At 44.1% G+C, this 16980-nt stretch overlaps 1 protein-coding gene across 2 annotated transcripts in view; it reads right to left on the reverse strand.

The window, feature by feature from the left end:
- The window catches only part of PAPPA2 (pappalysin 2), a 298413-nt gene extending 281673 nt beyond the window's left edge, over window positions 1-16740 (reverse strand). The window contains exons 1-2 of one of the 2 annotated variants that reach the window (XM_050766967.1): window positions 16488-16740; window positions 13012-14839 (exon numbers count right to left, since the gene is read on the reverse strand). In XM_050766967.1, the coding sequence (XP_050622924.1) occupies window positions 13012-13927 (916 nt within the window). In that variant the 5' untranslated portion in view covers window positions 13928-14839; window positions 16488-16740. Of the gene's footprint in view, window positions 1-13011; window positions 14968-16487 lie in introns of those variants that run through there. The other variant, XM_050766964.1, reaches the window with a different exon arrangement.
- Between the last annotated feature and the right edge of the window lie 240 nt (window positions 16741-16980).

The following is a 16980-nucleotide window of genomic DNA, read 5'->3' on the forward strand; positions in this document are numbered from 1 at the left end:
CTCCTCCTCTTCCTCCCACCCACGGGAATAATGTGCACCAAACAAAAGTTCTATGAGAATGAGAAAAAGACAACCCAGAAGAACTAAATAAATAAAAAAGATAATTTCTGAAAGTTTAGAAATAAACATAGCTAAACCAAGTTGTAAATTATATCCAGTTTTTCTATGAGACAAATTCCTAGTCTACATTTGTCAGATATATGTAGATTTGTGGGGAGGAGAAAGGGGGAGTTCAGGTAGAAGGTAAGGATAACTCCTCCTTCTAGATACTACTGAGGGGAATTTAAACTTCCTAGCCATCTTCAACATCAATAGAACTTAAAGATTACCAGGTTTTCATGTGCCTACTTCCAAAGAGAATTAGTTTATCCTTCATCCTCTTATCAAATACATATTGAATGAGTTGTTTGTTATTAACTGACAAAGCACTAGGTGCTAGGAAGGCAGCAAGGAACCAGATGCAGCCTCTGACCCCAGACAGCTTACAGCCCAGTGGGAGCTAGCCTAGAATAGAAATGACTGGGCATTGGAACCATGTCTGCTTATTTAACATCAAACACTCTGTCCAGTGCCTAGCAGACAGTAGGAGCTCAATGAGCTTGTGTTCAATTAATGAGAAGTAAAATGGAAATTACAGTAGGTTTCTCTTAGTGTCTTGATAAGGCACAGTATAAGGTATCAGGAAAACGTACTGGAGAGGAAACCTAAATCAGTCTTTAGAGAGGTCAAGGAAGAGTTCCTGAAAGAGATGTCATATTCACTAAAAATCTAGGGGGTTAAGTAAGAACAATTCAGGTGCATTTGGTTTTGGAGAGTGGTTTCATATTAGGAGAAAAATGACAAAGGATAGACATCAGGGGCTAGATGCCAGGGACAGTGGTATGTCTGTGTCACTGCTAGTGGTTTGGTGTTGCTAGAAATTGGACTGGAAGTATATGTGTGAGTGCATGTGAGTATGGTGTGAGAGCATGATTATATCATATATGATGGTGTGGGTGTGTGGTGGGTGTGCATGTATATCTGTGCACACATGTGCACATGTGTACATATGGGTGTGCAAGTTTGTGTAAGTGTGCCTGTATATATGTGCATGCATGTGTGCACATGAGTATGCATGGGTGTGTGTGTCTATTGTAGAGGCAATGATGAGACTGAAAAGGTAAGTAGGGTCTCATATGACAACTTAAGGAAGCTGAACTTTATCCTGAGGGTGCAGTGGAGTCATCTGATGGTTGTAGGCAGGAAAGTGACTTGAGCTGCTTTGTATTTGAAAATGCTCTTCTTGGTTGCAATCAAACAGCTGAAGAATAAATTGATCTCTTGGTTTAGAGATGGTAAGAATTATTGTAACCAAAACTTAGCTTTAGTTTGGTTATTGGGATGAATACAACAGGGCCAAAAGAAACTGAAGAGGCCAACCAGACAGAATTTGGTGATTGATTACTGGCATTACATGTCATGTGGAGAGCGAGGGGCAGTGATGTGAGACAGGAACTCCCAGAGTTCTTGGCTGTGTGCTGAGATAGAGGAAACAGGATAAGCAATGGTTGTGAGACGGATGAAGGGTTCAGTTGAGGAAGGTTGGGGCTCTTCAATCCTTACTGCTCCTGAGATAAAAGATAGTGACAATATAGCACAGTGGAAAAGAACTCTCAGGACAAATGTCCAGGTTCACATCTTGGCTCTGCCTGCACCAACTGTGTGACCTTGGACAGTATCCTGTTTCTCTCTATGCTCTGGTTCTCCGTCTTTTTCCTTGAGTTGTCCTGGGGAGCATGTGAGTTAATATTTGTAAACAGACTGCAGTAATGCTTGGCACAGAGTAAGTGCTACAGAACCACTTGTCAAAGGAAAATTTATGCAATAGTTTCTTTAGAGTGATTGAGCTTGCATTTGCATGCTTTACATTTCTGTTACTTTATCTACCATCATTTTCCTGTGTTTATGCTGTCTCCTACTTTAGATGACCAGTTCTTTAATACAAGACCTTGAGTCTTGGATCTTTCTGAATTTAAAATAAAATCTCTCTGAACCCATATCTACTTCTGACATCTCCTCTGCCCCTTCCATCACAGCCGAGTTTCTGCATAGAGTGCAATAGACTTTGCTCCCCGTCTTCACTCCCTTACCTCTCATTCATATCTCTACTTAATGTGATATGGATGCACCCATAACTGAGGTGTGAAACTACTCTCCCTAAAGTCATCCATGATTTTCTGACTGGTAAATCCAATGCACCTACTTTAGGCCTGATGTGTTATTTGGTGCTCCTGTGCCATCTGACACTTTGAAAACTCTATCATTTTCTCTTTGCCCTAATTCTGCTACTTCCCAGTACTCTTTTTGTTTCTCTGGTTACCAGCTCTCCTTCCCTAGCCTCAACAAATCCTTTGGTTTATCCAGGCAGGACTGGTCACTCTCAGTAGCCAGGCTGTAATAATCTGTTTACATATACACATATAATCTGTTATTAAAACAAATTTAATAATTTGTTTACAGTTTATAGGCCTAAACTCTGAGCACCTTCTAGGCACAACTCCTGCCTTAGTAGTTCTTGATTCCCCAACATGTGGTTAAAGGCTTGCTATTTCACTTAATAGAAGCTCAATAAATATTGAATGAATGAACAAACTAAACTACTTTTATAACCTGCCCAGAATGTAGAGCAATTATTTGTAGGAAAGATAGCAAATGCTGAGTCACCACTTGAATGATGACTCACTAACTGATTAACTTATAGGCTCTGCAATGTTCCCTCTGATCAGGTAACTGGATTTCTAATGCAGAAATGAACATACTTGCTCATCTTGATGGCCTAACCAGTTGCCATGGCAATACTTCAAATGTTCTGAGACTTTGGGTTCCAGGTTCCACATTTTATATTTGGGCAGAACCACTTTTCTTCCCCACTCAATTCTGACTCATAAAGAGAACTAGGATGTTTTTGTTTGCCCACTGAGTTTTCTTTACTGGATGTTCTCTTTTAAAAATCCAAGGAGGAAGATCGTTTTGAGACAGGTAGTAAACATGGGAAAGAAACGATGCTGTTATTTTTCGGATACAAACTTAGCGTAGAAATATGCTTTCTGGAAGGTGCTAGGGCAAGGGGGTGTACGATGTGAGCTGAAATTGATCTGATGAGCCCCCAGAGCAACGTAATTCCATGTACTCAAGAGCAGAAGTATGGAATCTGTGTCCTTGTTTATGACATCAGGAACTGAAGCTAATGGATGTGCACGGTATACAGGTTCAGGAGCCAAACTAAGGTGTTGCCCTTCTGTTAGTAAACACCAAATAAAGTGTTTATTTAGCCTCCTCAAGGCACAGATTAGAACAGGAAAGAGGAGTCAGACCTCCTGGCACACACATTCTGAGTGAATCACATGGTCAGCCCAAAGAAACAAGAAGGAAGTGCACAAAGGAGGAGGCAGGAGGTGAGGAAGGACAAATTGTTGCTGCTGACAAGAGAATAGTTGGATGTGTTTGGGCTGCCAAAAGTGATTCCTACTTTCCAACCCTGTCTCTGTCACTCCTGAATATTTCCAACCTGACAATCTTTGCTCTACCCCGAGAAGAGAGTCTCTGTGGGTTTCCATCTCATTCCTGTGGTCTGAGAAAGAACACACAGCTCCCAGAGGATTGCGGATGAGCAGTAATGGTGCCACCTTGGTCAGTCAAAGCCTCATCCACTGTATTGTCTCCCTGAGATGCAAAGGACCAAGAATAGTATATTTTACAGTAAATGAAAACTGGGGAATGAGGGGAGGAAAGGCAGTAACAGGTGCCAGGCACTGAAGCTGGAGTGTGGTGAATAGGATAATCACAGGCCATTCTTACAGAAAATCCCTCTACGCCACTGCCTGGAAGTGATTCTCCTTCCCCCACCTGCACCCCAAACAACTGGACGACCCCAAAGGCCCAGATCTAACCCTGTGAGTCAGACACCAAACCCTGAACAGTCTGCCAAAGAACCCAGCTGGGGCCAGACATAGAGCTGGAATCTAGGAGAAAGTTCATGGCTATGTGAGCTATGTGAGCTTCATCTTCCCTTCTCCCCTTGGTTTCTCTTCTCTTTTTCTTTCTGAAGGTGCTGCTGCATCAGAATCTGATGCACCGTGACTTCTAAGTGCCTGAGTGTTTTCTGTATGCCTAGCATTGGGGATTCAGCCAGGTTGCAGGTAATAGGAAGTAATATGCTTCAGGCCAAAGGTGAAGGTTCAGGGAAGCAAAAGCCCATCTTAGGATACCTTCAAGAAGCTAGAAGAGGGAGCTTGGTGAGAGAACCCACTTCAACTAGGAAGGACTCCCTGCGATTGCAGAGGCCTCAGCATCAGAGCCCCGGTGTCTCTTCTCATTGTGCAATAATGGCACATTTCTCCAAGACCACTGAGGTGCTCTCAGATGCCGGCAGTGGCCAAACCATACTCACCAGTGATGTCACAGAAGCCCATTTTATTTTATTACTTTATTTTATTGAGACAGGTTCTTATTCTGTCCCCCAGGCTGGAATGCAGTGGCACAGTTACAGCTCACTGCAGCCTCTACCTCACCAGGCTCAGGTGGTCCTTCCACCTCAGCCTCCTGAGTAGCTAGGACCACAGGTGCATGCCACTACATCCAGCTAATTTGTGTATGTTTTGTAGAGATGGGGTTTCGTCATATTTCCCAGGCTGGTCTTGAACTCCTGGTTTCAAGTGATCCACCTGCCTCAGCCTCCCAAAGTGCTAGATTTACAGGCGTGAGCCACTGTGCCCAGCCCCCATTTCATTTTAGAGGGTCAGAGGTATAAAACCAAGCCTCTATGCATTGATGGGGATTACTAAATTGTGCAACCACCTTGGAAAACAGTCTGGGAGGGCCTCAAAATGTTAAATATATAGTCATCATATGACCCAGAAATTCTACTCCTAGGTATCTAACCAAAAGACATAGAAAAAATATCCACTTGTACACAATGTTCACAAAAGCCAAAAAGTGGAAACAACCAAAATATCCAGTAACTGAAGATTGGATACACAAAATGTAGTATATGCATGTAATATTACTTAACGATAAAAAGGAATGAAGTGCCAATACATGCTGCAACATGGATAAGTCTCAAGTGAAAGAAGTCAGCCACAAAAGATCATATATTGTATAATCCCATTTTTATGAAATGTACAGAATGGGCAAAATGTATAGAGATAAAGAGTAGGTTGCCAATGGTTATGGCTATGGTGAATTTGGAAAGGAAGGGAGGGAAGTGGGTAGGGCTAATGGGTACAGCATTTCTTTCAGGTGCCATTAAAATATTCTAAAATTAGATTGAGATAATTGATTGAGAAAATTGAGATAATAGATTGAGATAAGTCTGTAAGAATACTAAAGACATTATTTGTACACTTTAAACATGTGAACTTTAAGATAAGTCACATCTCAGTATGCTTTTTTTTTTAAAAAAAAAAAAAAAAAAAAAGGAAAGAAATAAATATAAACTCTACCTGGAGTGCTGATACCAAGAAACTAGCATGACTTGTTTCCTGCAAGAAATATCTGGGAAGTTTTGTTTATACTTCAACAAAAGGTATGTCCCTACCACTGACAGTGCCACAGTCTCTCTGTTGGAGTTATTTTTCATAGCGTGAAACTAGAAAGGAAAGCACAAAAGGATGGTGGAAAAAGCAGTTGGCAAACTACTGCTCATGAGAAAAATCTAGCTTGCCCCCTGTTTTTGTAAATAAAGTTTTATTGGAACACAGGCATAGAAATGTGTCTACATATCATTTATGACTGCTTGCACATTATAACAACAGAGTTTAATTTTTTGCAACAGAGACTGCATGGCCCAAGAAGCCTAAATTATTTACTATCTGTCCTTTTACAGGAAAAGTCTGCTGTCTTCTGCCCTGGACTCAAGAGCCTGGACTCAAGAGTCTAGAGTCCTGCAACTTGAATCATGGTCCACATACTAGCAGCAGCAACAGCACCTGAAGCTTGTTACAAATGCAGAATCTCAGGCTGCCCCAGACCTGTTGAACCCAAATCTGCATTTGCATAAGGTAGTTGTGTTAGTACAAGAAGTAGATGCCAATACAGGATTAAATATGTAGGATCTTACTGGAGGAGACAACTCTGAAGAAATATAGAGAGATCCTGAAAAGGCTGGGAGAGCCATCAGTCATTGCTGCAAGTCTGACTCTGAAGCAAAAAGAAAAAAAAAAAAAGAGGGAAGGAAGGTGGGATGGAAGTGTTGTTGACTACAGTGCAGTCTAAGGAATTTCCTGCAAGGCCTTTTTGAGTCCTCCAGCCAAAGTCAACGACTGTCTCTCAGGAACTGGCCTGCCTTTATCCATGCCACCCCAGGGATCTGTGGCCTCAGTGCAAATGCAGTGATGTGTTTCAGAGCACAGCGCCTGGGGTCCTTGGTCCATGAAACTCCCTGCAGTGTGCAAGACGTACTTACATTGCACCTGCTACCAGGTGCATTGCCATGGCAGACAGCTTAAGAATAGTCTCAGCTGATCTCTATTCACATTGAAGTTTGAGAAGCAATGTTCTAAAGCATGAGTTGGCAAACTTTTTCCACAAAGGGCCAGACAGTAAATATTTTGGGTTTTGTGGGCCAGAAGGTCTCTTTTGCAACTACTTACCTCCACCAGTTAGCAGGGAAGTCACCACAGAGAACACATAACCAAATGGGTGTGGCTGTGTGCCAATAAAACTTTATTTACAAAAACAAGCTTCAGCTTTAGACCTGATGTGACCCATAGGCCATAACATGCCAACCCCTGCTCTATAGTTGTGGGGTTTAAACTTCCTTAAAGTAATTAAGCCCCTCCTTCCCGTGAAACAGGTAAGGAAGGGATGCTCCTATTGAAGGTGGAAAGGGAACCCTGCACTCAGTGATTTCCCCTCAGAAGCTACGAAGATACCTCAGTAGGCAGCAAAAACAGAATCTGAAAGCCACTGCTCTGGATTCCACAAAGAGACTCCAGTTTCAGAAAGTTCCTCCCACCCTTTTATTCATCCCTAATGGGCAGTCAGCAGTCTAAATTTCTATTTTTTCTATTCTACAAACATAACTGAGAGTCTCTAATACTGTGCTAGATATTTTGGAATGACAAAAGTTAATCAGACATGCGTTTGGCTCTGGAGGAATTACCGGTGGATAGAAATGAGACATGCACATAACAAATAAGGCAGGAATCAATATGCACCCTAGAAAACCACACATGAAGAGCCCTGGAGGCAGAGACATAGAGAAAATTACTTTCCCATATGGATGAGGGGCATGGCTACAGGCTGTAAGAAGAAGGGTCATAGTCACAGTCTGTTTTACTTCTTAAACCAGATACCATACAGTCCCTCCACGTTCCTCTCTTCTTGGGGGCCATGTAGCCACATGATAAAACCTTCTATACAGAGATGCTAATTTACAACCATCAGGGGCTATGCCCTATTCACACAAGACAACTTGTGCAACTCGTACTCATCACTGTGGGTAAATCCATCCCCAGAAACCAACAGCAAGCCCTCACATTCATGGGTCGTCCATGCCTAGGGCAGGTGGCCATGACTTTGCTGCACATGTGGATCCTAACCAGGGAGCAGGGTTATAATGTGGAGGGAACTGCACAATTCCACAGGATTCTTGGAGGACGAACACTCTGACTTCAAACCTTGCTGTGATATAGGAAGAAGCAACTAAGGAGATGACTGTGCAAACCTCATCTTCAGGAAGATTCTGGGAAAAGTATAGATTTGTCTCTTCATCTGTCACTAAGTCCTATCGGATAAAGGGAGAGATCCCACATATGGCCTGCCTTTTACATTCTCTTCACATGTATGTGAATCTGCCTTCTATGAAGCTCCATATTCTATGTGGATGACACCCTCCACCTTGTGTATAAATCTCTCTTATTGGGAGAAGGGGATGTTTCAGCATTCTGTGAAATCTCATTTCTTAGATGTCAAAAAAAAAAACCACTTATCAATATAGGCCTTAAACAATGGGTTTTATACATAATGTCAACAGACCCTCGCCGTCAGGAAATCGTGAAGAGTATTGAGGGTCATTTTATATGGTTTGGCTGTGTCCCCACCCAAATCTCATCTTGAGTCATAGCTTCCATGATTCCCACATGTTGTGGGAGGGACCTGGTGGGAGGTAATTGAATCATGGGGGCAGGTTTTTCCTGTGCTGTTCTTGTGATAGTGAATAAGTCTCATGAGATCTGATGGTTTTATAAATGGGAGTTCCCCTGCACGCGCTCTCTTGCCTGCCACCGTGTGAGACATGACTTTGCTCCTTGTTCGTCTTCAGCCATGATTGTGAGGTCTCCCCAGTCATGTGGGATTGTGAGGCACCCCCAGCCATGTGGAATTGTGAGGCCCCCCCAGCCATGTAGAACTGTGAGTCCATTAAAGCTCTTTCCTTTATAAATTACACAGTCTCAGGTATGTCTTTATCAGCAGCTTGAGAACAGACTAATACAGCTCTGAACGTTGTGTGAACTATGTGAACATGTTCATTTTTCTAGGGAGTGGACAAAGCTTTCATCAGATTTTTAAAAGGTTTTATGGCCTCCAAAAAACTTTAGCACCATTGTCCAATTTATTCAAAATAGTACTGCTCAGGCTAAAAAGAATGGATTTTTTTAAAATAAAATAAATGAGCCCTTTGGGGCCTCTGATTCTACTGCATTTACAACACATTAGACTGTGTTGTAAAAAGGTCTGTTTACTATCATTCTCATTTTACAATTTAGTAAACTGAATTCCTAAGAAATTAAAGTGAATATTCCACCTAAGGAAAAATGATAGGTTAGTGGGTTAGAACCAAAGACGAGCAGGTTAACCTGCTGCTCCCAGTAATGATTGCCTCCGACTCTTAGCTCCTGCCAGGCTATGAGTAAACACAACGGCCAAACCCTGTGGTGGGCACTTTACATGCATGACTTGTTCAAGTATCGTAACGACTCTGCAAGACATCGTCTTATTTTTCATTTTTTGGAGCTTTTTTCATTTTTATTTAAATGGAATGATATTTTGTACACATATATTTTTCTCCTTTTTCCATTTGAGGAAACCAAGGCATAGAAAAGCTCAATGGATTGCCAAAGACCACAGCCCTGATAAGCGTCAGAGATGGAATCTGATGCCGGGTCAGCCTGCCTCCCAAGTTCTACACGAGCATATACTCTAATGCTCAGATCCTCAGAGGAGAAAAACTTGTCTTCATGTCAGGGACAGTTTCTTAGACATCTTTGTGCTCCCCTCAGGGCCTTGCCATGCTTTGCATGGAAGGCACTCAATAAATATTTGTTGAATGAAGAATCCTGGGCTCAGGCTCCAATTCTGCCATGGACTTAGTGACTCAGTCTCCTGCAACTTGGAGCTGCAGGTGGTTACTCAGCTGGGCAACTTCAGGGAACATTTGAAATCAATTACGGGTGAGGAGGAACCTATTAAAATCTTCTCTTTTGTGTATGTTGGGGTTGAAAGAGAGGAAAGGAAGTTGAGAAGGAGGGAAAGGAACAGGATGGTTTTGGGGTTGGGTGCTGGAGCTTAAAAGTTACACACGTGGATGGGACAGAATTTGGCTTACATCCAGTACTCAGTTCCAATGGCCCAACCAAATGGGCTCTTGACCTCAGTCTACTCCTAGGTGGCTACATGGCCCTGAACTGCCAAGCCCCTTCCTAGCGACTCTTATGGAGGACTCTACAGTGGAGCAGTTGTACACAGTCCTCTCCTACACCTTGGTTGCTCTGTCTCTGTTACGGGAAATAGGCCGCTTCAGAAGATCTGTCTTGCAGGGACCCAGGTACCATGTCTCCCCTTCCGAGGGCCAGAGAGACGTTCAGCACCCAAAGCCTGTGAGCTCCGTGCTGTCCTCAACTCTAAATAAATGTATTCTGGCAATTCATTCTGGAATTCAACTTTCTATTTTGGAAGAATGTGGAAGTTTGGAGTGGGGGAGGGAGAGGGGAAACTTTAGTTGATTTTCTTTTCTTTACCACTTGCTAAAGTGCAAGTTAGTCACAACCCCAAAAATGACACTTTTGCCCTTTCACATAAGCCCTGCAAAAAACACTTGCATAAAGCTGACCCCAAGGGATGCCTACGAACAACATTCTGGGAGAGGACAATTAAATACATACAGCCCAGAGCCAGGGCAGGACAGTCCTCCAAGAAATCAGAGACATTCCCCACTACGTGGCTGCCTACTCTCCTGTGAATGAAGCAACACTGCCACCTAGTGTCCTGTGTAGAAAGTATCCTCTAAGACACCCGCATCTGGGACTGGGGAGGGGAATGTTCCTCTGTAAATGGCTATGGCTGCATTGCTTGAAGTCTCTGTTGAAGAAAAAAATGCCCTAAGTCAGGTAGATTAAGGATTGGGAAACTGGGTTTAAGTTGAGTAGACAGAAGCTACGCTTTGAGAGCTGTTGAAAAAGTGTAGGGGCCAAGTCTCGCAACACCTCGGATCATTCCCAGTGGAACAGCAGAATTGCTGAATTGTATGTGGCTCCCACGGACATGATTCTATTGTCATTCTGCATAGGGGGACATGATTCTATTGTCATTCTGCATAGGTGAAGGCCAACCATCCTAGGAATAGACAATGACCAGCTCAGGGGCAAGTGCTGTATGGAAGAGAAGGAAGATGGTCTGGTCTGTCCATAGGCATGAGTAGATTAGGGCAAATGCCTTTCGCAACATTATGGTTCTCAGGCATGGAGACCACAGGTGAAGTGTAAGCAGCTAAACACAGTGAGTACACAAGGATGCCCAAGCCCTCAGGAGCCCTGTTGCTAGAATCCTGAAGAATGAAACCATGTTCCCAACCTCCCTCTTTCCCAGACCTTTACCCTACATCTTTACTGAATATTTCCTGATGTACAGAAATTGAAAGAAAAATACAGAGTGGTAGGTGGAGATGAGATAGCCCTGGGCATTCCCTGCCCTCAACCTTTCTGCTGTAGACCTAAGGGGGGAAATGTCAGTACACCACAAGGGATACTTTGATTTGAAGAGAAGGAAAACTCAGAAGCTAGACAGTTTGCAAAAGATTTCCTGCCCAATTTTACATGCTTACAGTTAAAAGAGTTCAGATGGGCACTTTAGAGAAGGATCTGAGTGGGTGCTGTGGCAGTGTTGGCAGCGGTTGGTGGCAGTGGACAGGTGGGCAAGGGAGAAAGATGTCCTGGGGTGGGGATGAGGGAGGTGCCATGAGAAATGCTGTAACTGGAATCAAATCATGACACTGCTTTCCTCTATGCAGAGCATCAGACAGGACACAGGAGGGACAGGACAGGAGTCAAGTTTCCCCAGGTTTGGCCTCTAGTAACCCAAAGCAGTAGCCCCTTAGAGCCTCCCACATAGACTCCTATTGGATCTTTCTCTCATTTTCTTCAGCCAGGGAATTGATCCCAGGTCTTTACGTTGCTACTGCAAGAGGAGGGGAAAGCAGAGTTGTGGGTCTTAGTCTAGACTGCAAGCACACAGTTTCCCTGGCAGATGGGTACTAGGAAGCAAGATTAAGCAGCACGAAGATGTCATCTGGGAGAAACTGTGGAGCTGCCAACTCTGATCAGATAATCATCTCATTATTTCTTCCATTTGGCCCCAGAATAAGGATTTCCTTCTACTCTTTCTCTTCCCCACCTAACTTACAGCCCAACCCTTCTTTCTCCCCTTTCCCCACCCCCTCTCCCACCCAAAAATAAAATACAGCAAAACCACAAGACTTGAGGATGCTCAGTGTCTGGGAATCCCAGCTTCCGAAGAAGAAATCACAGCCAAAGAGGGGGAGACAGAGTGTCCGGAAGGGATGTTCCAGCAACACCCCCCTTGAAAGAACTTCCCTCCTTGCCAACTTCTTTCCTTCTTTCTGAAACTTTCTTGCAGGCAACCAGTAACCTGAGAATTTTTTCTTAATTTGGAAATTTTTCAAGCAATTCAAGTGTCCTGGAGTTCTATTCCCAGCCTGCATTGCATGCCTTTTATTGCCTCAGTTTCCCTATCAATATAATGGAACTGGAAAACATGAAAGGGCACTGTGGATAGATTATATGGTTCTACTATGCACCTTGCTTTGTGTTAGGTTCTGTCATGGGGAATTCAAAAGGATAAGGTACTAAATGATGAAATATCATGTCTAATCCATGACCCCTTGCTTCATTACAACCTTCCCAGTAAGGCAACAGGAAACAGTTACTCTTAACCTAATTTTTCTTTGCCCTTCTGGGTGACTCTCCATGAAAACCAAGATCTGTGTATAGTGGAAAACAAATGTGGGTCATGTTCCCAGGCAAGTGCTCCTGATCAAAACCATGGAGTTATACAGGTTTCATTTTTTAGGTCGTTACAACAGCAGGCCTAGAAGTCGGGATCTTGGCTTATAAGTGCTCACTTTTTCCAGTGGGCCCTACTGTTCCTAAGCTGGACACATGATTGCTGGGACAAAGTGAAGGGAACTCCAGGACCTGGACCAGAGGGTAACTTTCTGCCAAGATCCAGGGCACTCAGAGAAAAGGAATCCAGGCAGGACCTGACAGCTGTGTACCTAGCAGCCTTGTTTCCTCACCGCCTGGACCAGCCCAGGCGTGACTCATTGCTCAGGTCCTTGGATTCTCATCTGTCTTCAAGGTTGCCTGGGTATTTCATATTGGTCTACCAGCAATGGAGTGTGAAACCCCTTCTCTTTGGGCAAAGAACCAAGGAGCTCTATGACTTCAAACAGAGGTAAGAGAGCTAAAGTCTCCTAAGTGCAAGCACAATGTATAGAAGGACATGAGATCAATACAAGGTACAGAGGCTGATATGGCTAGAGTCACTATCTCCTTTTTGATGGTGTCTGGAATCCTGCTGGGCTGATTACTAACGGCCCTTCCCCCTCTCCCTGGCTAGCCCTTTCTGGCTTTCCTGTTGGGTCCCCTTCCCATCCTCGCTCCTTATATCTAACCTGTCAGAAATAAAGCCAGCCAAACCCTCAGGATCTCAGAAAGCCCAGGAGAGGGGTGTTACCTGCGATGATGGCTGGGTTGTTCTGTCCTCCCTCCGGTTTAACCCAGGCTTCCACTGTGAACGCCTCCCGGGGAATCTCAGCCAGCACTTCTGGACGCAGCAGCAGCCGCTCCCGCCTCCCAGAGAAGTATAAGATGGGCAGTCCTACTTGGGAGTTAAAGGTCTCTGCTTCCCGGTAGGAGTCCTCTCCACCATTTTGGTTGCTTTTGTCTGGTGGACTCTTTCTGACCCTGTGTTTAAGGGAATGCTTGGACCAAGGTTGGAAATGTGAAGAGATATCGGAGTCTCCCCACACATCTTCTGCCCGCCTCTTCCACACTTGGCGACGCTGCCTGGACTTGGTCCAGCCCCTCCTTTGGGTCTCTGGTTTGGGTTCCTTCGGGGTTGTGAAAATGGTGGCAGTGGTGGCAGCCACAGCTGAGCCTTTCTGAGTCCCAGCCTCACCTAGAGACTCCTTGGATCCTTGATTGCCAAGATAAGTGTCATCATCTCCCAGCAGCTCAGATTGCCCAGTAGGACTATTCTCTACCCATGGGGCAGGTGGGTGTTCAACTGCACCCCTCAGTCCTGCTGGATTTTCAGTCAGGTCTCGGGGAACAAGGCTCACAGCATTTCCTTCAGTGTCTGGTCTGCTGCGTCCTGTATGACGGATTTCCTGCTCCTCCACGGAGTAGGGCCTTAGGTAGTTCCCAGCCCTGCTGGGGTAGACTCCAAAGAGGTGATGCTGTGGAGAAGCTCTGGGTCTTCGAACCTTGGCCCCTAGCCAACAACGTTCTCCTTCCAACAGCACCTGATTCAGGTGTTCCCTCTCAACCAAGGATTTCTTGCGTGTCCAGCCCAGCTCAGAGTTGGCAGAACAAAGTGCCCACCCAGCCAAAATCGCCAGGCTTATTCTTAGGATATTTAAGCACATCATACCTCCCCTAGCTCTTTCTACAGAACCAGAAGTCAACTTCTGGGTACCACACCAGAGTGATGGGCAGATGAGAAAGAGGCAGCTAGCAATGGATTTGCAGTCACCAGGGAAACTGTTTTGTTCACAGACCAAACTTTTTCAAATAGCCCCAAGAATGCCTCTGCTGGCTACCTGTGCTGGCCACTCTGCCAGAGTGGCTTCTATGCCTCCCCGGCGCGTGTGCTTCCTGCACGCTTCTCCCTTGACCTCTCTCCTCTTGCTCTATTTTAGTCCTTGCAGAACGAACTTAATTTCTCTTGGTTCCTTTGAATTTCCTCCCAGAAAGCTCAGATTTCTTTTTTTTTTTTTTCCTTCTTCTTCAATAATCCCTCCCCTCACTGATAGTAGAAGAGAGACCCACAGGCATGAGCCAAGTGTCTCAAATACACACTCACAAACAAACACTCTTCGCTACCTGAAGTCATTCAAAATAATCTTATTCTCTAATTTTCATTTCTTTCTCTTCTTCCTTCCCTGTGAATTACCTTCTCTTTTTGTAGTCCTTAAGCCAAAATAAGTTCACCTTAAAACAAATTGCTAGAACTTTTACACAGAAACATGCAATTTGATGCTTCTTATTTTAAAATGCAAAAATAATCTAGGGGCACAAAAATCCAAGCTGGTACTTAACTTTCATTCTCCAGATGTCCTCAGTCAGGTCCCCATCCAGCTTCCAGTCTGTCCGTGAGGGTTAGAATGTTTCCTTCAGTTTGATGCTTGGGGTTGTTGGTTGTTGAAGGATTTTAATCCCTCATACAACTTGTTGGTAGGTTGCAAGTCTCCGTAAAGTTCTTTGGGGTGCCAGTTTGCTGTTCTAATAACCTTATGAGTCTGGGAGCTCTTAACTTCACCTTCTGGGAGTCTTATGGGTTCCTGGGAAGATCGGGAAAAGAGCAAAAAGAAGAGTATATACTTCAGGGGACCTATTCTCTCCAGTCTCTCCTGCTCCCCTTGGTTCCCTTTCTCTCTGCCTGTAGATATCTTCTTGTTTTGTTTTGTTTAGTTTTGTTTTTCATTTAAAGACAATGATGATGTCAAAGCTAGTAAGTTCAATGCATCACTCCACCTACTCCTCCCTGTCCCCTCCTTCCTCCTGAAAACCTCCCCACCTCACCAAGGCACAGGGGACAGACACTACTCTTGGTTTCCCCAGTAAACATCTCGGGCTTTCTCTTTCAGCAGCCGCAGCCTACACAATCAATAGCAAAGAATCAATACTGTTTTGGAGTACTCTTCTCTGTGTGTATTCTCTCTCTCTCTCTCTCTCTCTCACACACACACACACACACACACACACTTACTGTGAACAGATCTACCTACTGCCTAACAAGCCCACACTAACCTTTCAGGGATCCCTTGTATCTTTCTTTTGTTTTGTCACAAACAAAACAAATGAAGTATTTTTTCTCACTTTGATCAATCATTTGGGATTTAAAAGAACAATATCTTAAATTCACTTTAAATTGGACATGGGAGAAAGGAGAAATCAAGTATCCTGCTGTGAGAAGTATTAAATGGAAATGCCATGAATTCATACTACATAGATCTTCTTTTTATCTCAGAAGTTTCTCAATCTCAAGTTACTAAAAGTCACCATATGCTGAGTGAGCAAATAAACAAATGAGATGTTCAAAATAAGTAATTTACCAAAATGAACAGCTAGACCCAAGCAACCATGTTTCCAATTGATTTGAAATGGATAGAAAGGATGGGGAAGAAAATGTCATAATTTTAACCTATGCAATGTTTGCCTAAATGCCTCGATAAAGGCTTTCTCAAAGGGTCCCCACCCCCCAAAAGCATGTGCATGTACAGAAATACATACATGTATACATGGACAAACACATGGCATGGTTCTGAATTCTTAACACAAGTAAGGATGTCTGACCGCAGGTGGTATGAAACAGTAGAGAAACGCATTGTGTCCTTCATTCACATAATAAGAAAAATCACTTACACTTTTAAAGTCACTGCTTGTGTTGCCCACATCTAAAACATGCAGTCCACATACTCTGGAGTAAGATCACACTGCCTCTTCTGCCTTGAGTCTCCTCATCATCTTCTAAACTCCTCTACCCCAACTAAGAACTGACTTGTTTGCATTATAAATGCTGTATCTTAAACACTTCATTCCCAGTATGTCCTGTTTCCTTATGTAGCATCCACTGGAGCCTCGATGCAAGTCCCCCAAGAAGATATCAACTCAGGCACGTGGCTATTACTAAGCAGATACCCCTCAATCCTAGACTGCCCTTCTTCCTTCCCTTCACTTTTGACTCAGTTTTCTCTCTCTCTCCCTCTCTTTCTGAAGCAGCTCAAGAATAAAGATTAGGGCTCTGGGGAGGGGGGTATAAAGAAAGCCAGGAAAGCAGAGGGGAGACAGAGAGAGGGAGCAGAAAAGAAAGGAGGGAAGGAAGACAGGAGGTTTAGTTCAAGTAAAGGGAAGATACTCAGGTAAGAAAAGAAGTAAACTTCCCCCTCCCGCATGCCACCCCATAACCCTCAGAAAAAGGTTTCCTACCATTCATTTCAGGAAGGAGGGATAACACAGCCAGGAAGAAGAATTCCGCCTGCTTTTCTCCCCCTTTTAATGTGTAAGGGATCTTGCATCCCCTATAGGTCTCTCCTGGCTCTCAGCTTCTAGCAATCCATTCATAAGGTTTCAAGAAGCTACACAAAACTCAAGCTTCCAGTTTAGTTTCTCTCTCTCTCCCTTCATTCCTTTGCTCACCACTCTCCTTCAGCTCTTGGCAGTCCCAAGTTAAAAAAAAAAATGTTGAACCATTTCTGTGTTTTCCTCCTGTTGTAACTTTTGCTGTGACATCATAACCCTGCCCACCAACACCCCACCTCCCTCTCCTTTCCATCCCACCCCTCATCAGCCCCATACCCGCAACACACACCCCCACGGAGAAGAAGGGCTCCTGTCAGTTCCAATGTGTGAAAAACACAAAGCTACTAGAAGGTGCCCCCTCCCTCCCTCGGCCCCCCTCCTCTCTTCCCCCTCCCTGCCT

This window comes from Macaca thibetana, chromosome 1 (genome assembly GCF_024542745.1).
Source record: "Macaca thibetana thibetana isolate TM-01 chromosome 1, ASM2454274v1, whole genome shotgun sequence".
NCBI classification, from domain to species: domain Eukaryota; kingdom Metazoa; phylum Chordata; class Mammalia; order Primates; family Cercopithecidae; genus Macaca; species Macaca thibetana.